Below are 27,543 nucleotides of genomic sequence, written 5' to 3' on the forward strand. Positions count from 1 at the left end.
ATCCACAGCCAAGTCGCTGCGAACCTGCAGCTGTCCCCAGTCCCATACCAAACGCGTCTAGTCGGCTCCTCATACCAGGACCGCCTGAGGTACCTCAGAGCCTCTCCAGCTCTACTTTGGGTGCCACATCCCTTTGGCAGGAAGGAACAGAAGCCTCCAGTGGGGAAAGGCCCAAAGGAAAGAGCCGGGTACCTGTAGCCTTTGAGACCTGGGGTCAAGGGCCCTCCCTCAGGACAAAAAGACGCCAGTAGCTTCCCAACTCTGTGGGTTGGAGTAGCAATGCCCCAGAGCTGTTGGAGATACCTGCTGCGTGAGGGTCGGATTCACCAACCAGCCTGACCAGCCTTCATGGTTGCTTTGCCAGTTGCTGGTAGAACCACTCATCCCGCAAACACGCAGCAGCCTTTTCTTCTAAGTAGCTGGTTTGTGTTTTATATGCATTTCAAGGTGGCAACCCCTTCGAAGGGGTCCCTGCAGGAGCCCTTGTGCACTTACCACAGGCTCCCATTTCTTCCCTGATGTCACTCTAATGAGTTTAAATATCAAGTGCTTAAAACATACAGGGGTTGCTCCCAAAAGGGGTGAATAGTCAGTGTTTTATATTCAGTGGAGCATTTCAGCCAGTTTTAATCACAACAGAATATGTTTGCATCTGCTCCCAGCCCTGCGAGTCCTCCCTCAGTACTGTGGAGTAATTGAAGAATATGATTAAAGGTAATTATTTTAATTGCCCATTGACTCAGAAAGATTTCTGATAGCGCTGAGTAGAATCTGATCCATAAAGGAAAGGCCTCGTGGATTGTCTGCATCAAGACAGACCGCCATCAGCGGTGTCAGGGATGAAAATGAAACATTGCCAGCCTCCTGCGTGTGCTGCATGTTTTACGGGGGGAGGAACGCATTTTTTAACTGAAAATGTGCGCTGTGCCGGTTTGCCTGTGAAGCATTTGGGCTAGTTGTTAGTTCAACCCCAGGGTAACGTCACTGACTTTGCTGAGGCTCCTGTTTGATGCAGTTGTGAGTGAAAACACAGAGTTCTTCTAGGGCTTCAAGCCTGAAATATGATAGCCGAGGCCGTATATATTCAGTACAGTGAAACACTTAACACCTAAGCATTCCAAAACCAGCATTTTTGCTAGAGACAGCAGTAAAGAAGAATGATGGTCTAATAACTGGGTCACCCACGTTGAACATGGAAAGCGCTGTCTGTATTCTTTGCTTTGCTGATCCTGCATTGGCCTTTGGCGCAGCACTTGGGCTGCTCCATGTCTCGTTCCCTCTCTCTGTAAAGAGTGGACTTGACTTCTTAGGAGGACATGAATTGCTTTCATGCTGTGTTAGTAGCGACCATGCAAATTCACTGATATAGTGAAGGGGAGGGCAAAGGCCTTTGTAATTTTTTTAATGTATAAATATATAGTATCCGTGGAATCAACCACTTCTGGCTGTGGAAGGAAAGTACGTCAGAAGATATTAAATTCAACAGGACCACTTTTGGCTTAATCACACTAAGCAGAAGTAGGGTGGTGGGGTCTTCTAGGAGAGCATTGGCACATGCTTGCAATGCTCTTAGACTTCATCTAGATGTTTGCTATTAGCCCCTGGTTATTAGCAAAGAGGTTATTGGAGAAGGTGGACTTCAGTCAGACCTAGACTGGCTATTCTAATACTCCTTGTGTGACATGAGTGCGATTTTCAGAAATCTGAAGCCTCTGTAGGTTGTATAGTGTAAACATCCTTTCTTTATCAGGTTTGCTAGGTAGGCACTTTGCTTTTGTTTACCCATGTTTGGTTGGTGAGTCAAAGCATTTTTAATAGTCTCAGTCTTTTGTATTTGATTAAGTGCAGCTATAAGAAACAGAAAAAATACTCTTGACTAAAACAATCTGATTTTTCACTTACAGGCATAAGAGAGGCCAAGAAAGATTCAGGTTGCAACTGTTTTGACTATTATGACATTTGCTATCCTTTCTGTTTGGGAGGAACCTGAATCAGACTCCTCTTCCTCACACCTTTCAGAGCAGATTTATATCAGTGAGATCTGATTTACAGGGCTCCTCGCACAGGCACTTCTTTTCTACCCATGTAGTTGTAGTGAGTCCAGAGGATTTTTTGCCTGATTTATTACCAAGTTGAGTGACTCCTGCAGTTAGTCTCGATTTGCACTGATGCAGCTGGTGGCAGGATTTGACCTGAATGATCCCACTGGTGCTGTGGCACATGCATTGTAACTGCAGTCAATGCTTCGTCATTATCTCTTTAGAAATGCATGCTGCGTATGCACCTCTTAGCTCACTTCTTGTGTCTACAAGAGTCTCTTCTGAATAATTCTATTCACAAGCATCATTATATTGCTGTGCATCTGCTGTGAGGATACTGCAGGTCCAGGATGACATAACTGGGGCCTGTGTCCAAATCCTGCCTCTGAAGTCCTTCCCACTGTTATCCATTCAGGGGGATGCCAGTGAGCTCAGCGAGAGCTTGGGGTGCTCGGCATGGGCAGGTGTAACCTGCCCTGGACAGGCAAATAGGCAAGCGTAGATACCTGTTGTGCTAGTTGTGCGCTGCCTGGGCTGCATCCTTGATCAAGAATTAGTAGAGCTATTAGCGTCTTTTGACTGAATGCCTCTAAAATGCTCCCCTTTCTTCTAGTTTTCCTTCATTGATTATTTCCAAGCAGTGCTGTGCAGCTTGGCCCTAATTCAGGAGCTGCTGATGCTGCAAGCGGTGCCGGCAAAGCTGGTTGTAGGAATGGGCAAAACCAGCAACTTGGTGGGGTGGCAAAATGGTTGCAGCAGCCTCATTTGTCGGTGCAGATCCAGGGTGGCCGCTGCAGTTGAGGGGTGGGAGGGTTAGGCTCTATGGGGCACTGACTGCTGCTGCCACGGCGGTTCCCACGCAGGGCTGGCAGTTACTAAGTGTGCCTAAACCTCTCAGGGGCGGCAGAAGCAGCAGCTCTGGGGGCACCCCTGTCCCCCGCTGGCTGTCTCAGCACTGCCCATCCTTTTCCCATACCCAGGGAGCCAAGGCATACACCGTAACATTTTGGGAACTCATAATCTAGTCACCACCCCAGCACATTTGCCCGATCAGGATTACTAACTACCCTTAATTTTCCAAGCCTTTCCCCTCTCCTGCTTGTAACCTACCATTTTTTGTTTATTTTCATCTTTATTTCCCATAGTGTACTGAAACGATGTGAAAGAAACATTTGTTCACACAAATAGGGGAAGGCAGCGTCTTCCCTCCCTGACCACGTGCTCTCTTCTGTTCCGAGTCTTAATTAAAATGGAAGATTAGCAGATACCTTACAAGATGCTTTATTCACTTACACATGTACACACAGAGTTACTTGCAAGTATCACATTACTGCTGTAGTTTATTTGTTAGCAAATACTGCTGATGAACTGCAGTGTTAGTGAACTGGGTAACAGACACCTAGAAATCCAGGGAAAACATTCCAACATAACAATTATCTCTGAAAATAAATCTTGCATTTTGTTGTCCAAAATGTGTGGGAAAATTACCATCCAGTTTCCTTGTACATTTGGAAAATTGCCTGCTTTGCTAAGGTCAGAACAAAAAGATATTAAAATCCATTCAGTTACGGTTACAAGTAGCTTATTCTTCATAGAAACAAAGTTCTGATGTATCTGCTCCTATAGTCGGGCAGTGTTTTGACTCAGCATATCAGCTCTGCCTTTAAAGTGTGGGTTTAGTTACAGCTCTTCACAATCTGAAAGTTGATTATTGGATGGGAGGCCCTGGTTTCTATGATTTTTATCAAGTGATATTTCATAATAATATACAGAATTTCCAGGTTGGACTTCAGTCTAACATTCACCTTTTCTTTTTTTTTTTTTTTTGAGTTGGATAACTTCTGTTGTATCACAGTAGTGAAGAACTGGAAAGAGCTTTATTATGATCTGCCATGTGGCATCACTGAGAGCAGACACTGGCTTAAAAGTTAACTTTAGGAATGTGTGTTAGATGAGAGATTAAAAACCTCCATATGTCTATAGACACTGGCCTGAGCTAAAAGTTTAGGCACATCTAATCCATTTACAGTTTGTGGTCTTTGGATCTGGCTAGTGGTTATTTGTAAGTTGCAGTAAAATAGTGTAACATCCTGCTTGGAGTCATCCTGTGATGCTACGACACAACAGCTACGCCCGTGAAATATTGTGACCTTGCTTAATGCTGTGCCTGCCGTCTACCTGAGGCTCTCGGGCCTTGGGGTCCTGGGGGTCTCCTGAGAGGAGCTGCAGGAACAGCGGGGGACGCCCAGCGTGGCTTTGCTGCTGCTCGAGCGCTGCCAGAGCTCCCACAGCTGATGTCTGCTGCCCTGTCTTTACAAGCTGAAAGGAAAAGCCTGGCCTGAAATACGAAAATCTTCCTGCTTCGCTTGCACCTTGTCATGACAATATCTGGTATAATAAAGCATTCTTGAAAGAACTGGGTTTAAATAAACCGAACAGAATCCATAGCATTATTTTCTCCACTGAAACCAAAGCTACAGGCTCACGGCTTTGGTAAAAGCTGGGATGTGCTTACAAAATAACTTTGCTTTAAACCATTTTAAATTATTGAAACTATTCTAAATGTTCTGAGACGCAGCTCTATTTTTTTCTTGTTGTCACTCCCACTGTAAGAAGCTTGTAATTGGAGCCAGGCAGAGCAATTTTGGTGAAATCAAATTCAACAAAATATATAAGGCTGGAACAGGAATGGAGGGGCTGGGAGACTGAAATTATGCACCGATTCTGACTGAACTTAGTGCATTTTATTATACTAACAAAAATAAGGATGGGTGAATTTTGGAAATGTCAGGTTAGCTTATTTATAAAACGTTGGTATGAAATGTTTTGATTCAGATGTCCAGAAACTTTTTTTTAAGTATGAAAAACTGTTTTCATGTCAATGTTCTAAATACAAAACATGAAAAGAAAATTCAAAAAGGAATTTTTCATTTTAAATTACCACGATTCATTTAAAATGGCTGAAATGAGCATTGCCACTGACAGTTAAACAACAGACGTCCATCCTAAAGCTAAAAAAAATATATCACTTCGGTGTGAATGGAATGTTTTCACATTAACACAAAACATGTATTTCCTGAAAACCTCGAGAAGCCTTGCTTTATTTCAAACTCAAATTAATGATTTTTAAAGCTACTTCAGTCTTTATATACCTAACGTGAAATATGGGCACGACCATGAATTCTGCTTTTGAAATGTATTGCTGCCTTTTCGATTACCCTGTATTTAACTGATTTTAGGGAAGAATCATATACTTATCACAGTCTAAGCAGGATCTATTAATGAGCAGAGCTCATCTGTTTTATTTTCCTCATACATTTCCTTCATATACGTGCTGTTGGGGATGGCAGGCTTTTTGTGTGCAGGGGATTGACGTTTGCATGCACTATAAACTCTTCCTGTAACCAATCAATCAGTCTTTCAATTAAAGAACAAAGAAAGGAATTGGTACTGGTGAGATTCCTGCCTGTGCACAAGAGACTTCTATTGATCCTCAGACCAGGTAACTGTTGATTGCAAAGGGATTATTGATCATTTGTACTTTGGTTTCCTAGCACATTGATGTCATCTCTGAAAAGAAAGAAACACCAGAGGTTAACAATAACTTTCTGGCTTTGGTTTTACCTGGGATGATCCATAGCATCATTGTATAAACTGAGCTGGGACGTACCCAGATAAAAATTACAGGAATTCTAGCAAATTATTAATTGAGCTGCTGGAATTACATGCACGAAGTTCCTCCCACTCAGCTTTTCTTTCCCTAGATGTTTCTTTGTAGCCTTGAGGGTATCTGCCTTTCCTAAGTGAATGAACAGAACAAATGTATGATTCTGGCTGCCGTGGTGACTTCCAGACGCCCTCTTCACTGCCCAGAAGGGAACCTCGGGCAGCAAGCGATGTGTTTCAGGGCAGCACCCTGCTATAAGAGCCGCTCCCCGAGTTGCAGACTCTGGATGATCGTCGTTTGAGCCGCTTCCCGCTATCGCCTTGCTGCATTAGTGGGGAGCAGCTGAGCAACTCCTGGATCCATATTGTGGCTGAATCTTTCCAAGAGCTCACGACTTGAGGTACCTGCTAACGCGGGGCAGCTGCATAGGGCAGACAGCCTCCCAGTGTGCTTGGGCCTTATTTCAGGGTATTCCAGATGTACAGCTGGGAAGCTGGAGGACAAGGCAGTTGAATTACTTGCCTTAGGCCATGCAGAGTGTCTGGCGGATCTGGGCTGTCAGCAGGAACCCAGGTAACCCCAGAGCCTTTATTACTGTGCAGCCTTTCCCTTTAGCGAGGTGGATGTGCCTTTTAAACTTCTTTGCCTAGTACTGTCACTTCACCTCCCCGCTCCACCAGGCTCCCCTTTTTCCCAGAACATACCTGTTTTGGCTTGATCCCATATTTGACCTGCAAAGCATAGAGAGTGAGATATTAACTGACTTTCAGAGGAGTAATCAAAAATGAGCATTCAAAGAAGTAACATATTAGGAGTTTGGGAAATGCAGGAACTTTTCTTCCTTTCTCTTTCTTCACTGCTCTTAATCTTTTATTCAGTTTTACTCCATCTAGCGTCAGTGCTTGGAAATAAGATCTTTCCTTGCCTTGCAGCCCTCAACTTGTTTATATTAGATCTCATGACTCCACTGGGAAATGGTATTCATCATAGTCCCTTTCCTTCACTACTACTTAAGCATTTTCTGGTGACTTTGCTAAAGGAAGAACTCACGGGAGATTTGGCAGGCAGGGACGTGCTTCTTGTAATTTGCCTCAGTCCTTTTTTCCTTCTATGAGAGAACTTTGCCGCACGTGTCTTTTAGAAATCCGTGCTGAAATTTTCTGTTCATGTGAAATTCATCGCCCTGTTAGTGTCTGTAAGAAAGAGCTAACACCTGATTCTCATCTGTCTAATGTGAACTGGGCACACAGGCCACAGGAGACCATATGGTGAGGCATATATAGGCTGGAGTCAGAGGGATTTTTTTCTGCTCTGCTCCATTTCCTCCCTTATTTCCTTCTCCAGTTCTGGGCTGGGGTAAGCCAGCATAGCTCTATAAGGTGGCAGCATCTGTACTGTCCTGCAGCACTTTCACAGCTGAGTTCCCAGGCTGCCTGCTTTGCCCAGCCCTCAGGGAGCTTCCAGGGCATCCAGAGAAGGTGTCTGCTGAAGTGCAAGGAGGGAAGCTCGCCAGCCTAGCCAGTACCTGCCTGCAGCCTGGTGGCCACACTGGCGGGACCTGGGGGTTGTCTCAGCCCTCCTTCGCCTGCACAGCTCTGGTGCTTTGCAGACACAAGGAATTCCTTTTAGTGCCATAGCTCTGATCTTACCCAGGAATCACGGTTATGCAAGCAACATCTTTCACCTTGTTCCAAGCAGTTTGTGGCAGCTTTTTCCCAGAAAGGAGAGGCATTTCAAAACATAATTAGGGCACCTGATATGATCTGTGCTGATGAATTTATCAAAATTTCTTCACACAAAATAACACACGTTTAAGCATGTGAACTAAGTTACACAAACTTCTGCCTGTCTGGAACCATAGCCATTAAAAAACCCAACAATTCCCCCCTCTTCTTCTGACTATGACAACAGATTAATGCAGAACAAGGCCAGTGCAAAGTGATTTGAGCTAATTGGGGTGAATCGGCATTTAATTAGGTTCAGGGATGCTCACTTGATCCATTCCCCTGCCTTCGTTGGAGGAGGAGAAGAAGGTGGCAGGGGACTGCTGGGAAGGGCCTTGTCTTTCAGCGCCGTTCCTAAGTGATTGGCCTGTGGCCCAGTCCTAAGTAACTCAATTCTCTGCACACAAAAAAAAGCAAAGAGGAGACTGGCTGGGAGGCCAGTGCTCTTCTCTGTAGCCCCATGGAACAATAAGTCACCTAAAGAGAGTGGTTTTCTTGCTGATGCTCTCAGGTAATCTTCCCACTGTTGACGATGCCCATTGCTGCAGGAGAGGATGGTCCAGCCTTCCCCAGCACCTCAGCTGTAATATTTCACTACTTCCCTTGTGCTAGATGTCCTTGAACAGCCTGATGTCTCTGAAAATTATTTTTATGTTATGCCACATAGGTTTTTGGCAGGGCCGGTTCCCTGAGGCAGGGGAGATGTGTGACTTGCCTGACCAGAACATGTGGCTGTACTGGGAGGGAGGGGGAAGCAGGGCAGGACTGTCTCTGGAGATGGGACACTTTGTTGGTCCCACGCTTTGCTCTCCTCCAGAGTCACGGAAGCTCACTCAAAGGAACCAGTTCACAAACACTTTAAAAACAGCATTTCCACCTAAAGGGGTAGTTATTCTTCAGCACTTGCATTTCAATGTCTACATAGTAGAGCAGATTTGGGACTGGGCCAGGTGTTGTTTTTAATACACAAAAAATAACCTGGTTACTTTTCGGCCAGTGGTTTTCTTTTTCCATTTACCAGTCTGTACAAATTTTCCACTGAAGCTGTGGGCGTCTGTGTTTAGACCCATATGGAAAGCCTTTGAGCCCATAAACTTCTGTGAACCCATGAGAAATACTCCATGAATCCCCAAGCATTTGCAGCCCACAAGGCAGGAGTCAGCATCACTTTGTGTGATGCTTGCTCGTTTCTTTCAGCTTGCTATTTGCTCTCTGACACCAGGCTGTAAAGTGCACACGGAATATGGAGGTGGACAGTTATAAGCAACAACCAGAAGAAAAAAAAAATTAGCTTTGCTGAATTTTTTCAAGTCTCTCAAGGCAGAACTCTTGGAGAGTAAGAGATCAGGGACCTGAAATAAAATTATCTGACAGACTAGTTACATGATCTTCAAAAAGGATCCATAAATAATCTTATTTCCTGAGAAGTCACTGAAAAAAAAAGGCTCCTAGGAATCCATCTGAAATTAGTGATTCCCTTTTCATATGTTTAGTGTGAGCTTGTCAAGAAATTCAATGGGGCACAGGCAATTCTGTGAGTTGGAATGTGCAAGAGCTCTGACTTGATGCTGTTCTTCTCTGGCTAAGACCTGTGGCACTCTGAGTCTTGCATCAGGAGGCCTTGTGTTGTTTTCCTTTGTTTTTAAGCTGCCCTTTAGCTATGATAGCAGCTTTCATTCCTAGCTAATCCCATGTTGTCACCTCTCTGACAAGCCCTAGTCAACATAAAGCTACTCAGGCTGGACGGCAGACGGGCGCTGCCGGGGAGCAGAGGCTCTTTGCTCGGTGGCATCTAATGTTTGAGTTACCCCCGGTCTCTGTTGACAGGAGTGAAGGCGGTACCTCCCAGAAACATTTCTGATTTATTTTTTTTTCCCTAACCAGACTCACAGCAGCTCCGGTGAAAGGCAGTGTTACTCGTTTATTGCTGGAATCAGTGGCACCAGCAAGTTTGCCAGCAGAGACCGCGGTGGCTGTGGAAGGAATTGCCTCCAACAGGTGCCTGAATATTACCAGGAAAGCATTCTCCTGACTCAGCAGGTTTGCGACCGACTCTTACAATCAAATGATTTAGAGCTATTCAAGACTAGCCTCAAACAGTTGTGCAGGGGGGTAGGAAGGAGTAAGGATTTCTTTCTGTTTGGCAGCTGTGAAAAGGTCAACTGCAAATGCAGCCCCCGGATCTGAAGGGAGCCCAGGCGTCCTGGGCCAGATGCTCTCCCAGGGAATGTGGAGAGTGGCCAGCGGGGAGTAAAAAATAGCCAGAAGTGTGACTCTGCCCGTCAGGCTGCTAGCTGGCATCAGTGCAGTATGCTGCATCCTGGAAAGGGTTTTAATGAATTCATCTCACCCTAACCGTCTGAGCTATACGTGTGCATATATATGTGAAACTGTCGCCGCGTGCATCCGTGTCTGCATATGACGTATTCCCGCCATTCAGAAACGGTGCTAAGAGGAACTGAGAGCCTGAAAGTGCCTACAGAGTGTCTTAGTGCTGCTTTGTAAAGCCTGGTGTCCCCAGCACAGTGCAAAGCTTACTGCCCTTGGTTTTGAACTGTATGATATAAAGATTAATCTCATTTTACAGAAAGGGTAACCTGAGCCAAAGTAACTTGTCCAAGGTTGTTCAGAAGAATCAGAAGAACAAGCTTAGCTAAACAGGACAGGGACAGAACCAGGTAGAAAAGCCAGTTTATCTAGTCACTGGTGACCATTGCCTCAACACAGAATGAGTATCTACATTTTGTTTCTGCAAATGTGCACGTGCAAGGAGTTGAGACAGCCGTTGCTGCTGAGGTCATTTGCTAATTTTTTGACATTTACACGAATACACATAGAGTTGTTTAGGCCGTCTCTGTTCGCACTTACGTTTATTTGCAATAGCATGCATTATTATGGCATTTGTGCAGCATTTGAATATTTTTCATTAAACTCCATTCCAAGGATGCATACTGAGGCAATGACTGCAGCCTTCAGTCTATCAGCCACCCACTAATCCCTGCGTGGTTGAGCAAGGAATCGGGCCTGCTCCAGTGCAGCAGACTCATCTTGGGCAGGTGGTATCTGCTTCTGAGAGAAGCGCAAATGCACTTCTGCCTAAGACGACTGCAGCCCTCAGGGTTGTCTTCCACTCCCCTTCTCCCAATAGTTCTTTGCTGATATTTGGCCATGGTGGCAACGTGAAGGGAGGCTCTGCAGTTAAAGCAAGCCACAAAGGAATTTTTTTTGATTGATTTTACAAGGCTTATTTAGGTCATGGAGGAGCCTAAGTGTCTTTGCTGGCTCTGTTTTTCCTTATTTGTAAACCTCTAACAACATATGAAAACTTTACGTTGACCTGATGATTGGGTTGTTTGTAGAATATATTGGTTGGCAGAGTGAAAGACCTTGTGAAGGGCTGCTTGCGGGGAAAAAAAAATTTAAAAAGAGTGGCATTTGAAAGAACAGCTTAGGATACAGCTGAGGGATGTTAAGAGAAAACATTCAAGTCTTTGACCCCAGAGGTGTCAAAGATTCTGCTGAATCTGCATGACTGATTTTCTCCAGATCCAAGACGATGACAATGATCATCGTAGTTTAAAAGGGATATTCCCGGGAGAGGAAAATAAAAAAGACACTTGTTTTAGGAGAACAAAGACAGATGCATGCAACTTAGTAGCTCTAAGGAAGTTGAGGATTACTGAAGAAATCCAGGATGTTGTTTGGATTACTGGGGATTTAGAGAACGGGGGTGCATGTAGGGTGCAGCTAACATTTGCCCTTTGATGCTTCACTTCTGTTGTTGCAAGGCTTTATGACCATGCATGAGAAGGCTACTCTGAGCTGGTCACAGCTCCTGTAAGGAGGAACTGTAGCACTGAAACTCAGTTTTGCCTCCTCCACAAGTCGAAAAGATACTTGGGGCACACAGGAATGGAACTGTGGAAGATGAAGACTCGAGGCCAGAGGGTGCACTCAGACAGCCCTAAACAAGGACAGGGATGCAGTCAGTCTGCCCAAGAGCAGTGGTCTGCAAGGTACGGGGACAGCTGTGGCATACTTTCTGTTGTATAAGCAGCACCATTTCTAGTCCTCCACATGGGAAGAAACAGACATCTGCAGGCCACGACAAGGGGTGAAGAAAAGCCCAGTGAGCACTGGGAAAGCCAGCCAGGATGGAGATGAGAGAATAGATGGACTAGGAGGCAACAGAGCTCTGCCATTTCCATCAGCTACAGTGATGGTCATAGGCAGGTGAAAGCTGGATAGAATTTGAAGCGTTTTGGTATGTTCTCTAGCACTTTTTCATATATTTTTTCCCATATCCCTCTGCCAAACCTTGTTCTTGCCAGACCAGACAATGTTTTCTTTCTAGGGCAGGAATGCCATGGCTGCACACAAGGGCAGAACTGAGCTGAGCAGGCGAAGGGAAGTAGCTGGTGGGCTGGGGCAGACCCACTGGGGTGTGTTTTTGTGGGACTATATGAAGTGACTGTTGAGCCAGGGAGGCCCACCCATGCTGCAGTGTGAGCTGCCTTCTGCTGGGTGTCTTTCTGGCAGCTCTAGTTTCTGACAGCTGAAGCTCTTGGTTTTTATGTTTGCTGTTGAAAAGCATCTTGGAGGGTTTGGTCTGTTCCAGGCACTGTTCTGCTAATGCAGAAACACGGGACACCTCAGGAAGGACTGCCCATGAGCGACCTATCAAGTGCTAATGGTTTTGATTGGCTTCTGATAACTCTTCCATTTCATAAGCCACTGATTTGCTTTTTCTCCTTTCTTTCTTTCTTTCTTTTGTTTTCTTTTTTTCTCTGTTGCAAGGCTAGTGAGTTGAGTTGGCAATTTGAGTCTGTTGCAGTTTTAGTGCATGGCAGGCAGAGTCATGTATTACATTTAAAGAAGAAAGTACTTTTTGCAGATTAGGATTCTTCATTGTTACATGTCCAAAGGCTAGGCTGGGAAGAGACCGAGCAGCCGAGACTCTGCACGAAAGGCTAAGCGAACTCACCTTTTCAAACTATTCCATACCAACACTTGCACTTCTGGTAAGATTGTTAACACTCCTACATTTTCCTCAGTATACCACTGTGCTTAACAAATCCCTTTCCTGTGCCTGTATTTCTTACCTGCATCCCATGTGTTGGAAGAGGTGAATCAGAAAGATAAGAGACAGCTGGAAGCAAGGGACTGAGGTGGCTTGTTTAAGCAATAGGAAACTTGGAATGTGGAGACTGTAATCTTGCAGGTGAAGATGGGATGCTATAGTGCCCTGGAAAGTGCCCTGGGGACCATATGATAGGCATAGATTTATGCCTGGGAAAATGTGTTCTTCTTCATATCCACCTGCAGGTGACAATGTCTGTTACTGTTTCGTAGCGATAGACAATTCAGTGGTCACGTATTTTGTGTAATGAGTCATTGATTTCATCTCCTTCTGCAAAGGGGTCTGAACAAACCCTATGTTAACTTTTTAATGGAGGTCTTAGCAGGAAGGCCACAGCTGGAGTGAGAAGTGGAGAGTGAACCGGCCTCATTCCAGCTATCTCCAGGCTGAAAAGTGGGATACCTTACTGCTCAGAAAAATGTCCTCTTGAAGTCACGTCAGTGCAAAGAACATATCTGTCTCCAAGTCTGACATATTTCCACAGCAGGGAATTACTGCACTGAAAAGTAATTAAAATTCACCAAATTTGCTCTAGCATGGCTTAAAACAACCAATACGAGTCCCTCTTTCCTGCTGTCTTTGTATAAAATCTTCTGTGGAGAAGACATCTTAGCTACTCTGATTAGGAACTTAATCAAGATAATTCCTTTGCAGATTTATTTTTGGCATCATGCTATTTCAAGTGCTTTTGCCACTGAACTTGCCTATAGTAGAGCAGCAGTATGTGCTTGCATCTTAAGCAGATATGATTTCAATGGGTAGTAGAGCAGCTGAGACAGTATCGCTCCCTGGCTGCCGACTGAATGTATAGTGTTACGTGTGAATAGCTGGTGCAGTATCTGAGTCGCTGCAATGCATTTCGGTGCCCATCGTCCTGTGCAGGCTGGATCTTGATCCTTTTCCCTTGTGCACCACTCTTCCAGTGACACGTTCAGACAAGGCCAAAGCCTCTTTTCTTTTAATGTGTATATACTTATGGATTTAATTTGTAGATTTTCGGCCCATTTTCCAAAGGAACGCCCACTTGGGGCTCGCTTAAGTACCCTAGCATCAAAACTAGGTGAAATTTATTTGTGAGCTCAGACTCCGGTGATTAGACACTTTATGCCTCTCATTTGCAGCTGATCGTATCAGTGATATAACTCACGCCTACTCTACTGGCTTCCTGTTTGGTAAACGTTACATTCTGCGATTCACAGTATTTCAGACCGATCTGGACTATTTAGAGTGGAAAGAACTGCTTTCCTCTCCAAAACAGGGGATTTTTCTATCTGACTTTAAACCTCTTTGAAGGATATGAAAGTGTTAGATCAGCTCCTGTTCGCTACGTCTGCCTGTCAGTGCGTCTGGCTACAGACCCGAACATGACAAAACGCTAGGAAAAAGGTTCTTGCCTCAAACGTTTAGGCTGAGACAGTTCTGCTATTTGAAAGACACTGCAGCTCAGCAATCAAACTTGCGCATGATTGCCCAAACCTAGTCTTTGCCATGCCATCCATCTCTGGTATTTATATTTTCAAGTGGATGATTTCATCTCCTGTGTAATCTGTGGCACTGTTTTTAGAGTTAGACAATGAGGACACCGGAGGCTTTCAAGGTGAGGTAATATTCCAAGCCCTCCTCCATCCGCCTAAAGATTCTCAAATCTACCTTTTGTTCCCCAAGCATAGTCTAGCAAAGGAAAGAGAAGTTGGTCCCTTAGAAGTCAAGTGGGAAAATACAAGAGAACATCTAGATGCTGCTTTGGGTAACAAAAGAAAGTCACTGATACACTTGGCACTTGGCAGATGCAGCTCCCAAGCTTCTCTCCTCCATCAAACACCAAAATGACTCGTGTATTGCAATTAAAACCTGATCTCCTGGTGAGTGATTTACATGGGGGCCTGTGGAACCCAGTGAGTGGCATGGGGAGTTTTTGGGTGTGCTGTTGCCCAGGATGTGTTGAGGCAACAGATTCCTTTTTGCTATTGCAGCAGGTTTTAAATATGTACATTTTCTTTTTTAGTAAACGTTCTCTGTCTCTTCATCCTTCTCCTTGTCTCTGTATGTCTCTTTGTCTCCTGTCAAAATAAATCTGGCTGCCATGCACTGTAGTTAACTCAAAATATTGCTAGCATTAAATGTGCCCAGACATTTTTATTAATACATTAAACTTGCATGAAATTTTTAGGTATTATAATTTACCAAGCTTACACCAAGATGGCATTTGAAACTGACATGAGCTATTAATTAAAAAAGAGGACATTAAATAGTTGTCATCTAAATTACTGTTTTGTTAGCTGACAGAAGCTTGCCTCAAGCCTCTCTCTCTTCTCAAGTGTTAGTAAATATCCCACTGAGTTTAAGGACATCCCATTATGAATTGATTGTTTAAATCTTAACATTATGTACCTGACTAAATAAAGTGGTAAATGCTGTTAATTGAGCTGTCAGTGTCATGTGGGAGTAGAAACGCTTGTGGTTTAAGTATTTGGGAAAGTATCAAGGGGGACGCATCAGAATGCTTCCTGATTTGAGTGGAAACCTGTTCTTGCAATATGGTGGCTCGGTTCGGTACCAGCGACTCAAGGTTCTAGCATAAAAGAAGATTATCTGCATCAAGGCCTTCATCTGGTAGGAGGCTGAGCAACTCCATCGAATATGGTGGTACTGTGCTGGGTGACTCCCACTCAGAGTATGTCCCAGGTAGGGAGAGAAATTATTGAGTGGCTTGCGGAGCTTGTGGGAATAATGATACGGAATTTAAAAGAAAATTTGGCTGAAGGTGGATTTGCTGAGTGCTCTATCAATTAGATTAAGTTTTGGGTTTTTTTTTCCCTGAACAAACACTAATAATCATCACTGGTCAAGCAGAAAATGAAGTCATTTGCAGAAGATACGGCAGTTCTCCTCTCTGATCCAAAAGGGGTTGTGTCTTGATTCTCACTTAGGGTTTCAGGTTGCCTGTATCCCTGAGGGATTCAGGATGGCTATATAATTGATTGGAGTAAGTCTAGAACTAGGTGATTTTTCAGATAGTGGACTTTGCTTTATCAAAGGGTTTTCCAGGACTAGCCACTTGGCTAAAAATGCCTCAGTTCCCTGGGGATTCTAATTAATGGCAAGTAGCTAAAATCAGTTTAGACCTAATTATCACGTTTCTCTCATGACCTGAATAAATCGGAAACTATCCCTACGACCTATGGGGAAAATAAATCAGATATTTAATATTATCAGATATATTCAGATTTATCAGCTATAGATCAGATTTATTATTATCAGATATAATAAATCAAATACTCAGAATGAATAATATTTCAATGCTCTTTTCAGGAAATAAACGGGGGGGGGGTGATTGTGGTGGTTTTGTGTTTGTGGGGTTTGGGGGATTTTTTTGGTTGCCATTGTTAAAAATGGCTACTCCCATATATCTCCTTCAGAGGTATAGAACCTCAAACAGTTGGATGAAGAATGTTGCCATACAGGACATGGCAAACGAGCCAATTTTTTAGGTCAAGTTTGGTCCTACAATGAAGAGATGCCAACATGGCTGAGTCCTATGGGAGGCTACAACATACTTCAGCTATTACTCGTGCTATAAAGGTCCATTTCCAACCTTTAGGATATTTCCGTTAGATATAGGCCAATTTAACATGTCAACACAAACTCCACCATCTGGAAGGTCCCTACCTTGAAGAAGGTTAGGAGGAAAGATGAAAAAGCACATTGAAACCTGTATGCTGTATTTCCTTGTGATTTTCTGTGAGTAGATTGCTTGGGGTGCAGAATGATGGTGCAAAACCAGTTAAACTAGTTCTGTATCAACTATCTGAGATGTGGAAAAGTATAGCTTTATTTATAAAGCAAAAAACTATATATACTTTCTTGCTAAAAATTGATGCTATCTTGAGGATATCTACATTTCACTAATCCTGCTAAGGATTCGTTTATAGGAGCATTTTTAAAAGTTTGCTATGGATACGGTAGTATTTTTACTGTCAGAGGTTTCCTCAAGACCAGTAGAAGGCCATACTGTTTCCTCAGATTAACACCCGCATTATAGAATCCCCTAAGGAGCCACCAAGGAGTAACACATAGATGTCCTGAAGCGAATAAGAACAAAGACGTTTTAGTAAATTACTCACTGCCACAGTAGAATTGAAAAGTGCAACTTATTAAGAAGCAATGGTGGATTTCTAGTTGTTTTCTACTTAACTGGAAAAAGTAATCTTTAACATACATAGTTTTGCCCCCAAACACTGTGGAGTTACAGCTTCTCTCACTGGTCAGTGTTGGTGGTTCTAAGGCAAAGAGTTTGTGTAGGTGTCACGTTTCCAGCCTTAAGGCCAGAATTTTGACATGAAACCTGAAACTTCACTCTACCTTTTAGCAAACACCTATAGACTGGGACAAGGAATCATCAACGGGGTCGATGTAAGGTCATCATTAAAGATGCTACCATGACAGTCAGTCACATCCTCTAGAAAGATCAGAGGATGGTATCATAGATATTCAAACTGTCTCTGAAGGAAAATATCACACATAATAAACAGCACGGGGAGGTAGAAAAGTCCAGTGTGGAGCAGTTAATAGATCATAACATCTGCATTTCATCCAGGCAGTAAATCTACTGCCTTTGCTGTCTTTTCTTGTCTTTGTCCCTCTCCTCCCTTTATTCCCTTTTCTCCTGACTCTGGTCTCTGGCTTTTCTGTTTCGGCTTAGCTCTTTCTTACGTCCTTCCCGTTCATTGCTCAGCCTACACTGTCCTTAATACACCAGAAAGTTTACTGGGTGTTCTATGTTTGTTCTTCTGGCCATATAACAGTCCTAATCTATTCTAGGTTAATACACAGAAAATGCCAGTGTCTTGCAAGAGAATAGTGTGTTACTTGAAAGGAAACATTCTGTGACGGCTAGCTGTGTTAGGTTGGGGGGAAGTGTCTCCCTGGGAAAATAAGAGATGCTTCACAGCCGGGGCCCTTCTCTGTTGGACAGGCAAAACATTGAAATACTTGCTGCAAGGGGTGCCTTTGCTTTGATCTTCAGTTGAGTGTTTACAAAAGCTGTGCTCTCTTTATGGGGGACAACCGTGATGGGGACATCCTTCTATCCAGCTCTCTGAGAGAGGCCAAAAGCTATTTCTTAGGTCATTGAATACAGCTGTTGCCTTTAGTTCATGAGAATGCTGATTAATTTATGTTTAGGGTTTTTTAGTCCCTTATAAAATATCTCAAAGGGACACAAAAACGCGTCCACATCCATGGATTACCATAAGCCAACAGACAACTTGAAGTCCGGAGTCCCTGCTCCTGTACATCTCTATCCTATTGCCTGAGCAGTCTAGCGCTGCCTCTTCTGCCTGCAGCCCATCGGGCGCTCAGAACCTAAAATGGTCTTACTCTTTCTGGGCAGTGGGGAGGAGGGTGAAGGGCAAAAATGCTTCCCTTCCAGCAGGATTGATCACTGCGTGACCTCAACCTGTAAGAGCCTGGAGTGAAGGGAGTTCCCAGAACTGAGATACAGACACAGTAACAGCGAAATTTTTGATGAAGCCATTTACACTGGTTTCCATCTTTGTCTTTCCCTTTTTTTTTTTTTTTTTTTTATTTAAAGGGCTTGTGATTATATGACGATACAGTAAAAACTTTGTTTCAGAAAAAGATGTGGAAAAGTTCTAGCAATGTCAAAAAGCATCCAACTTCAGCACTTTAAAAACAAGGTCTTTGACTTTGGTCCCTTAAAAATCCTTTCTTTAAATAGATTTGCTATTATAAGACATAGTACCAACAAAAAAAAAAAAAGAAAAGAAGCTTAATTAAAAGTGTTTGAAGGATTTTCTTTTTAAAAAGAATCTGTCTGCTGGGTTTTCTTTCCTATTTCTGAAATGTCAAAACTGTGTTACACGGAGTTTCCTTTTTCCACGCATATTCACTAGACACACTGCGTATCATGGTCCCCTAGAGGCTTGCGTGTGTGTTATCATTCAAATCACAGTTGTAGGGAAGCATCGTGCATAAAGTGAGAAAGGAGATAAACATTGCAGCTTCTGCACCACAGCGCCCCAGAAAACGCATGGGACAATGGCTCTTACCTTCTATCCATTTTGCCATCTGACTCTAAAGAGAGAACAGGAAAATGTGATTAGTTAAGAAACCAGGAACAGAGCGGTGATAGGCCTGCTCAGAAGTTGTGAGGATGCAGCCAGGAGAACATACTTGCAGCTGGTAAAGGTCCAGCCATCCTTTCTGAGGCAAAAACTCTGTGATATTAGTAGCGTCATGCAACCTTCCTAAAGCCCTTTTTGATTCTTCTAGCTGGAATACCTCACGTCAATTTTCTCAGAGCTGTACCTTTGCTAATATTTTGGCTGTTTTGACTGTGATTGCAATACATTCCCAGAGTGTCATGAGAAACAACTTTGAGAGCAGATGCTTGACGAGAATGAGGCGGAAGCAGTTTCTCTTTAGGCCTGCTACGTAATGCCGCTAAAGCAAGCATCGGCCATCGTCTTGCCGGAAGCGGCATTGCTTTGTCGTTGGTATCCTCCTGGGGTACCGGGGGAGTCTGTTTACAAAATTATCCTTTAAAAGACCAGTGTTTACTGTCAATAGTATGAAATCAAGTCATGACTGATAGGCTGAGCTCACTGTGGCAGTACTGGGCCCAGAGAGCTCAGCCTACTTCGCTCCAAGCTTAATAGTTAAGACCACTCTCCTTTCCTTTTTACTAAGCAAAAATCTGTGACTACTGTTGAAGCGGTGTGTCATGGTGAACTGCTGACTTAGCAGGGTCCGACACTTCTGGGTGCTGGGAAATTACCTCTCATTTGTTGTGTGAAGGTTGACGCAATGGTCTGGCCACAGAAGCAAATGTTTCTGGATACAGTGGACGGACAAGCAGCTCCTGGTCCTGTGCTGTAGCAGCCTGACTGAGTTCTCTCGCTGCATTTTCCTGTTTAAGATCTGGCACATTTTCGTGGTGGAAACTGGCTACATTTATGGGAATTTCTTTGTGTTTAAAAGTGGACTGTAAAAGCTGGCACTTTGCTTGCAACCAGAGCTGCAAAAGTGCTTTTAGACATTCACTACGGAGGTGCCATGAAGAGAGCAATGCTTTCAGTCCCCAAACTTTCTTATTGTAATCCCTCTTTTTTCAGTAAGGATTATTTCCCTGCATGCTTCATGAGATTGCCTTGCTGCTTCCATTTCTGCTATGGTTTCCTTCCAAGCCAGATTTTCATGTGCTACTAAGAGTACAGACCTCTCTTGACAAGCAAAACCTAGGTTGCAAAGATTTGCCCTAGCAAGGTCCCAGGATTCTTTTCTGCAAAAAAAAGAACCGTTTATACTGATGTTCTGGTCAACCTCTTAGGACTTTGCGTTTCCTCATGTGCCCCCATCTGTTGCTATTGGATTTGCTGTGCTTTTTTATTTCTAGCTTTTAGCTGCGGTTGAGCGTTACTCCGTGCTGTTACCTCATTCCACAGATGAGAGTTGTATTTCAGCAGAGAAAGAAATCATCACAGCATTTGCTCTACAAGTGCTCGGTAAAGCACTTCGGAGCCCTGTCAAGAAAGAGAGGCTCTGTGCAGAGGATGGAGAGCCATGGACCTGCATTGCCTCTGGGGAGGCCGATGGAACAAATTCTGCCTGTCACTAACTTCTGTCTACTGAAATTATGAGCATTATTCAGTTTAACTTTAGATTTTGGATTTGAATCCAAAACCATGAGTTGTAAACTGCTGGTCCAAAGTCAAAAGGAGCTGTTGCTGTCAGCAGTCGTTACGTTAGATGGAAGAGCTTTTCCCTGTCTCAGATGAAAAACTTGCTTTCCTGTGGCAACTTGAAAACCAGTCACAGTGGAACAGTTATAGGGAGTTTTGCTACGTACTTTGATGGAAAGTGCATATCTTTGAGTCAGACAGTCACATTTGAAGGAAAAGTCCTGAATCAGTAAAATAAATGGTAATTTTGGCTGGGAAGCGTGAGCAAGCCTCTTGCCCATCCTGCGCATCCAACAGGCTCCTTAGCTTATGTTGAAGAGACAGAATTTCATTTTTAAAATTACTTCTTCTAAAGGCTACTCAGGCAGTAAGCCGAAGTTAATTCCATTCCTCTCGTAAGGTGGAAGGGCAGATTTAGTTATACTGAAATGTGAATCTGCAGTTTTAGGGACTCCAGCACTTCAGGCACTTGAAATAATTCTTCAAAGGAAAACCAGAGCTGTAGTACATACACGGTTCCTAACATGAAAATCAGACCTGCTGTACCAGAACATGAGATCTAGATCTCTGGATAAGAAATCAGGAGTATTTTTTCTTACCTCCAAAGTAATTGTCAATCATTTGTCTTTTGATCATGCAGATTATTACTGCTACAAAACCAATTGCTAGAAACACTCCCAGAGCAACTCCTATAATAACATACGTGAAATCTGCAAAAATTGAAAACAAGCCCATGTTAATAATAAATACAGTCTTTGTATTTCAGGTGTGACACAACGTTTCCAAAGTTCAAATGCATCCCTAAAAAAAAACTATATATATATATCTTTTCTTCTGAAGGGGCTGATAATGCTGAGCCGGAGTAGGTAGCTGAGAAGAGGCTACTCTTTCAATCCCCTACACATCCACATCACTGAACCACGTGAACCATGTGGCTAAGGGGGTCAATGCGGTTTTACGCTAATGAGCAAGTTTAGTCTCTGGTGCAGGTCTCAGCTGAGTTCTAGAGCTAGGGCTCTACCTCCGCCTCCAAAGTGAAATTCCCCATCCCCACTCCCTTACCTCTCTGGATCCCGCCAAACTCTTATTCCTGCCTCCCAGCCTGCTGCCCTGCCTGACTATTCTGCCTCTATAAGTCTTCACTGGGAGGAAGCAGGAGAATTTTTAAAGTGTAAACTATGAACAATATTGTGATTGTGGGCTTTTTTTATCACTGTGTGTGCATAAGGGTCCACCTTTGCCTGTCCAGCAGGAGGGTGCCTGTGTTCAGGATTCGAGTTCCAGGCTCTTTCCCTATTCTCATTAGATTTACTTAAAAGTCATGTAAAGGCCACAGTAACACAGCAGGACTCTGCTGTGCTAGGCAGAGTACAAACGCACGACCAGTTGGTTATCTTCTAGATATAAAAAGCATGTAAAGTCTTCTAAGCATGTTTGGTTTTGTTATATTTGCTTTGCCCCAACTTCCTGTCTGAAAGTGAAAATCTTATCATGAACTCACCTATTTCCTCCTCTGGGTTTCCAGAAGCATAGACCTTTGCTCTCCAGAAGTCTGAAATACAAATATTGTAGCCTGTTAGGACATGAAGCAGAACGCTCTGTATTCAAGAAGAATGCTGTATCTGGCTATTTCCAAGTGGATGGTTGATCCTGGTAAAGCTTAAGAAAGGATGTGAGGCTTCCTGGAGTAGTGCGATGTGATCAGCCAAGTTAATGAGGACCTCCCGGGAATGTGACCACCTCATGACAGTTGTTGGACAGAATAGAAAACACAATTTTAAAATTTTATGTTGTCTTAGCACTGTTTCCATTCCAGAGTTTCCTCACTGCAAGCCTGACAGCTGTATGCAAGAGAAGTTGCCATAAATCAAGGAAAAGATTACAGATGCAGCAAAGCTCGTAAGACATGCTAACAAGGGAGGATATGACACACCCCAGCACCCCTCTCCAGAAAACATGAGTCCCAGTCCTGCCTGTAGCTCCAGTCTTCCAAATGGGATTTATTGCTGGCAGAGGAGAGACTTTTCTTCTTCAACAAATTGTTACGGGCTGGAAGGAACCTTTTCAGAGACTCCCATGCCAAGTTCCCTGTTCATCAAAAGGACACCCTCCCAGCCCTTCCCCTTTTCCATAAAGTTGTGCTGCCTGATGCTCAGAGTGTGCAGGCCCTCAGAATGGGGTGGCTTTGAAGAAAACAATTAATTCCTAACTACTTTTTGAAGCAAAGAGATTCAAAGTTTTCTGAACAAAAACACACACACAAAAAAAAGGAGAGAAGTCATGTTTAGTTTTAATATTGCTTTCTTATTATAGGAAATTGCTCAAAGTGTATGCTTAAATATTTTTTTCAGTGATGGGCATGCAAGGTTATTTTCACCCAAGTCTTTTCAAGGGACTCCAAATGACTAGGTGGTGTGTAGCTGCTTGAGGTGCCAGGAGCACGTGGAGGCTTTAAAGGTACGACTCCTGCATTTTACAACAGTATGCTGTGCAATTTCTGTCTCCGGTAATGCTTCAGGTAGAACATGAAGCCCTCTCCTACAGCTGATGCTCTTTGGCATCCGCTGCCTGGGTGACGGTACCCACGGGACCTGGTGGGACGATAGCTGTTTCGCACGCAACATTGTCTTTTCATGGGCGCTCCCCGCCGGCGCGGAGAACTGGGGTGGCGTATCACCTGACTGAAACCCAAGTGGGATTTTAAGGTCTTGAATGCATCCAGCTTTCCTACTGTTAAGGGATCCAGCTCACCTCTGCTCTCTCCCCTCCATTTCTTGTGGAGAAATAGTTCTGTCGTCTTGAGGTTTTAGGGTCTGTGCTTTCATTTCTTGTCCGGTAAATGAATGCGAGAAATATGATTGCTTTTTAAATTGAAGCATAGTCCTTCCACTCCAAAATCAGCCATTTTGGTACCTTTACTGAATTCCATCTTGAGTCTGTTTTTCAGACTGCTGAAACTCTCACTTGAGCTGAGTGTGGACTCTGGCGCTTCCACGGTTATGTCAGAAAAATCTGATATGTTGGGTTGCTCACAACAGATTTGTTTTTATTTCCTGGTCTTAATCACATTTCTAATCCCAAATTTTCATAAATTATGAACCAAGCTTCAAAACTTTGGAGACAAGCTTAAAAAAAGTCTCGAGTTTTAAAGCAAATGTATTTTGGAAGCTATAATTCTGAGCTGAAAGTCCTTTTTTTTGCCAAACTTCTCTTCATAATTAAAACATCTGGAAACTTTTTTTATACAGGCAGAAATGTTTTCCCTCCAAAAACCCCATGACACTTGGAAAAGGGTGTTAGGAGGGGTGGGGAATCCAACTGCAGGTATGATCACAAAAGCTGGCTGTTGTAAATGGCCAAAACCAAAGCTACAAAGAAAAAGAAATTTAAAATAAAAAAAAAAATTCTAAAAATTCACAGTGGGTGTAAAAAGCATAGCTCCTGATTTTCCAGATTAAAAACCAGTCTCTTTGCTCTTGCCTATAAATTTATTTCATTATAAATTAAAAAAAAACCCACCTTTCTTCCATCTTCTTAATTATTCTTTGTGCTTATATGAATAATGTTTTAAATTCAAACATAATAAAAGCGATATTGTATTACTTTTATTATCCTAATGATCATAATACATAGACCTTAATGTATGCTTTCTAATGGAATTAAACCAGTGACAGATTGTGTGTTTTATGGCAGAAATAATATTTTACATGGAATATTTTATGTAGGTCAGTTTAATATATTGAGATTAAATTATTAGTTTCTTTTTAAAAAGGGAGGGAGGGAAATCTCTGAAAACCCACAGGACTAGAGAGAACATTTTCAATTCATACTTTCAATATGGTTTTAATTAAGGTTTAATATCATTTACTGGATGCTGCTTAAATACCGTTTGCTTTTCAGGACTGCATTAGATAGCCAGCTTCTGTTTGTTTCAGTTTCTCCTTAGGTAGGAAGAAGTGGACTAAATCAAACACACGTGTCTCACTGTTTGACCTAGATCGCAACCTCAGTTTAGATCTTTTGGGGGTGTACACAGACCTCTCGGTACAGAGGGGGTAGACATGATGCCCCAGGTTCTGCAGCGCTCCAGTCCCACCGCTACCTTTCTGACCCCGTATCTAAGTACACTGTATTTAGACTAATGCCCATGCTTTGAACAGACCCTCTGAACTTGGAGAATATTTGCTTCTGGGTGGAAAAGCCTGGAGGTAGAGCTGCTGAGCAGGTGATGGACCCGCAGATAAATACACGGGGCTGGGACCCCCTGGTCTGCGACCTCGGTTTACCCTCGGGCAGGCTTAGCCTTCCTCAGGCCTGCTGTGGCCTATGCAGAAGACAGCTCTGAGCCACACCGAGGGACGTCCCGTTCTCCCCGTGCCCTCTGCTACTTACTGCTCCCGAGGCGCCTGCCCCTCGGTCGGCGCAGGGGGGAAGGTGGTGCAGGGCACAGCTTGGGCATAAGATCAGGGAGCAGTAACAGCTCACTTTCCCCACCTTACAAGATATTGTGAACAACTCCCGGCCATACCCTGCAGTGATAAACAGCAACATGTGCCTTGTCTTTCTCAACGCACAGCACTTGCCTTAGCCCCTTTGCTTGTTGCCTTCTGCTTTCATGTGACTTTCTTCTCCCTTCCTCCCCCATCTCAGGTTTCTCCTCATTGCAGCAGATAGTGGCTGCCCCTGGGGTATTGCATCAGCCAGGGGTTCAGTGCCATTTATCTTTGAGGCAGCAAATGGGAAAGGAAGCGAGTATCTGGGGAAACCCAGAGGCAGGGAGAAGAAAAAGGGATGGCTTGCAGTGGGTGTCTGTGCAACTCCCAGAGTCAAATAAGGAATGCCCATGACAACAGAGAGGTTACAGGCAATTGATCCTGCTGGAAATCGTGTCTGAAAACCATTATTAAAAAAAACAAAAGTATTTTTGCTGGTATTTAGTGTAGCAAGATTCCCACCTACATGTAAATTTTGTCAGATGGGCATCCAGGCAAATGGGGTCCTTCCTCGGTCCTCAAATTAGAGGCACCTTCCTTCTCTGTAGTAATAGATGTGGATAGGAGTCACTCCTACGTGAAGACAGGAATTTGTTGATCTCCAGTCCTTGCCAGGCACCCTTCCATACAAGACCTCTGGATTTGCCGTTGTCTGCGTCTTTCGTGGAAGCATATTAACGCATTTTCCTCGTGCAAAGTGCCTTTTGCTGTAGAACATGTCCTGCTGCTCTTGAGTCTGCACCTGGTTGCTCGAGACAGGTGCTACTGTATTAATTACTGTGACTCGTGCCATTTGCTGAGCAGTAACTAGTCAGTAACTAGGGAGCAATCGTTGCTGACTTTCTCTTCACATCTGTAAGAACAGTTAGTTATGCATGTCCTGTGTGGTGGACAGTCTCCATTTCTCTGGAGTCTTGGAAGCATCTCTACAAAGGTGCAGAGGGCTTGAAGGGCCAACAAAAAAGAATAGTGAGAGTGACAAAGTGCTATGTATACCCTGAGGAGGACGACAGGAGGATATGCACTGCTGTAGATCTATGGATAGCTTTGCCTACAGAAGCTGAGGCAGGAGCAGACATCCAGCGGGTACAAGAATAGCCAGTCTGCATGCCTCAGGTGGGGCAAACTGCCCTCGTGGGAGTCCCCAAGGGTAGATGATGATTTTCTATGATTTTCTACATGAAATAAGGTGGTGTGGGAGGTGTCCGCCAGGTAAAGATCAGGCTTTAGCCACCAGGGGGGGCCTGCCCCCTTGCCTAACGTCTCCGAGACCACAGTAACCCATGTAAACCTCTGTAGCTGCTGCCAGCTCCATCCTCCCCATTAACCCAAATTAGTCCCAACGTTAATATCACCCCTGCTGACACTCCCTATCCATGAGCCCCACTTCTTCCCTGCACAAAGTGGAGGTGAGTAACGGTGAAATAAGAGGCAAGTTGCAAGTACGAGAAAGCCCTGCTTTGGACTGGCAGGAAGCGTTAGCAGCAGCCCGAGGCAGGAGCATCAAAGTCCTGTGAGAGTCGCAGAGACCAAAAGTGGCTTGTAAGTAGCACGCACACAGATGAACTTTTTCCTTCTACTCTGCTGAAGTGCCGTTTTCTATACAGTGCCAAACGGGAGGCTCAGCAGCTCTGCGAGCTCATCTGCAAAGACGCAGGTGTTTAACTTCATGGTGCCTTCTGGGCTGCGCACAGCTGACCCCTTAGCACTCGGTCCAGGATGTGTTAGCTAGAAAACTCAGCAAAATTCCCCACTGTCTCAACAAATGTTCTTTCTCCAAAGAACAGAGTTCTAAACAAGGTTCTAAACAGCATGCATACAATTAGACTGCGAAATAAATAACCCAACCAAGCTCAGGAAAAAAAAAAGCTCCCAAAAGGATGGAAAAGAAATACGATAGGTCACTTACGTAAGAGAAGAAGAAATGCCATTAGGACGGGTATCCAGCCTGTTAGTAAGGTCATTGTGAAGTTTTGACAACAGGGTGGTTTAACCCAAATTTTCTGAATTTAACTCTTCTGCAGTGCCGTGAAAAAAAAAAAAAGAAAAAGCTAAAGCAGGTCACATGACTGTACTGGGAAACTACAGTCACATCCTGAGCAGTTACTTTTGCAAACAGAAGTTCCCTTTTTTGGGTTGAAGTTCAGCATATAAATAAACTCCCTCTTGAAAATGTTCTGTGGAGAAGGTAGACGGCCAACATTCACAGCCTAGTTCAGCTCTTTTGCTCTCCAAGGGATGTTTAAACGCTAACATTTATTTTCACAAAATTGAAACAGTTCTACCGCAGTGGACTGGTCTCTGCCGAAGTCTTCTAAATCCATAGAGATACAAGTGGGTTTTCTGTCTGAGAAGGAGAACCTTCTAGGACAATCTCTTTCAATGTTGCCAGCTTTTTTTTTGAATGCCAGCATAGCGTTTTGAGGAGATGAGTACTTGGCTGAACATTTCCCTTTCATAATCAGCTTTTTCAGGAGCGGAGTGGAAGAAGCCATTGCAAGCCGGTTGCTGAAAAGAACTTCTACCAACAAAAAATGTCTTGACATATTAGGAACTAAAGAGCAGGAACTTAATAGCAGATGATGCTTCTAATAGGAGTCAAGTTTATTCTTTGAACCATAGTAAAAAATCAGATTTTTCTGTTCTTCAGGAAAATTCATCTTTTCAAACAGGTTAACCTGTTCCAAAAATGAATGACAGCAAAACATACAAGTAAATATTAATGCTTTTTGCTAAGTGAACCCATTCCTCCTAACTTATTTCAGGTCCATCCTTCA

At 43.6% G+C, this 27,543-nt stretch overlaps 1 protein-coding gene across 2 annotated transcripts; it reads right to left on the reverse strand.

Moving 5' to 3' along the window:
* Positions 1-3,304: 3,304 nt before the first annotated feature.
* On the reverse strand, positions 3,305-26,893 carry TMEM273 (transmembrane protein 273). Of its 2 annotated transcripts, XM_009510519.2 has the most exons (6): positions 26,676-26,893; positions 21,775-21,825; positions 20,873-20,983; positions 18,642-18,666; positions 6,411-6,437; positions 3,305-5,609 (listed from the first exon to the last, which is right to left on the reverse strand). In XM_009510519.2, exons 1-6 carry the CDS (start codon positions 26,728-26,730, stop codon positions 5,564-5,566), a joined length of 315 nt encoding a protein of 104 aa, XP_009508814.2. In that variant the 5' UTR covers positions 26,731-26,893; the 3' UTR covers positions 3,305-5,563. The 2 variants fall into 2 exon arrangements, with proteins under 2 accessions (XP_009508814.2, XP_064319808.1); XM_064463738.1 differs by lacking the exon at positions 18,642-18,666.
* Between the last annotated feature and the right edge of the window lie 650 nt (positions 26,894-27,543).

Source organism: Phalacrocorax carbo, chromosome 12 (genome assembly GCF_963921805.1).
Source record: "Phalacrocorax carbo chromosome 12, bPhaCar2.1, whole genome shotgun sequence".
NCBI classification, from domain to species: domain Eukaryota; kingdom Metazoa; phylum Chordata; class Aves; order Suliformes; family Phalacrocoracidae; genus Phalacrocorax; species Phalacrocorax carbo.

Bases quoted from the DNA above. Each gene is read 5' to 3' on its own strand.
- TMEM273 (XM_009510519.2), bottom strand. From the start codon at position 26,730: ATGACCTTACTAACAGGCTGGATACCCGTCCTAATGGCATTTCTTCTT. The intron at 21,826-26,675 runs GTAAGTGACCTA...TTTGTATTTCAG, and splicing joins GGCATTTCTTCTTCTCTTAC to ACTTCTGGAGAGCAAAGGTC. The intron at 20,984-21,774 runs GTGAGTTCATGA...CAATTTTTGCAG, and splicing joins AAACCCAGAGGAGGAAATAG to ATTTCACGTATGTTATTATA.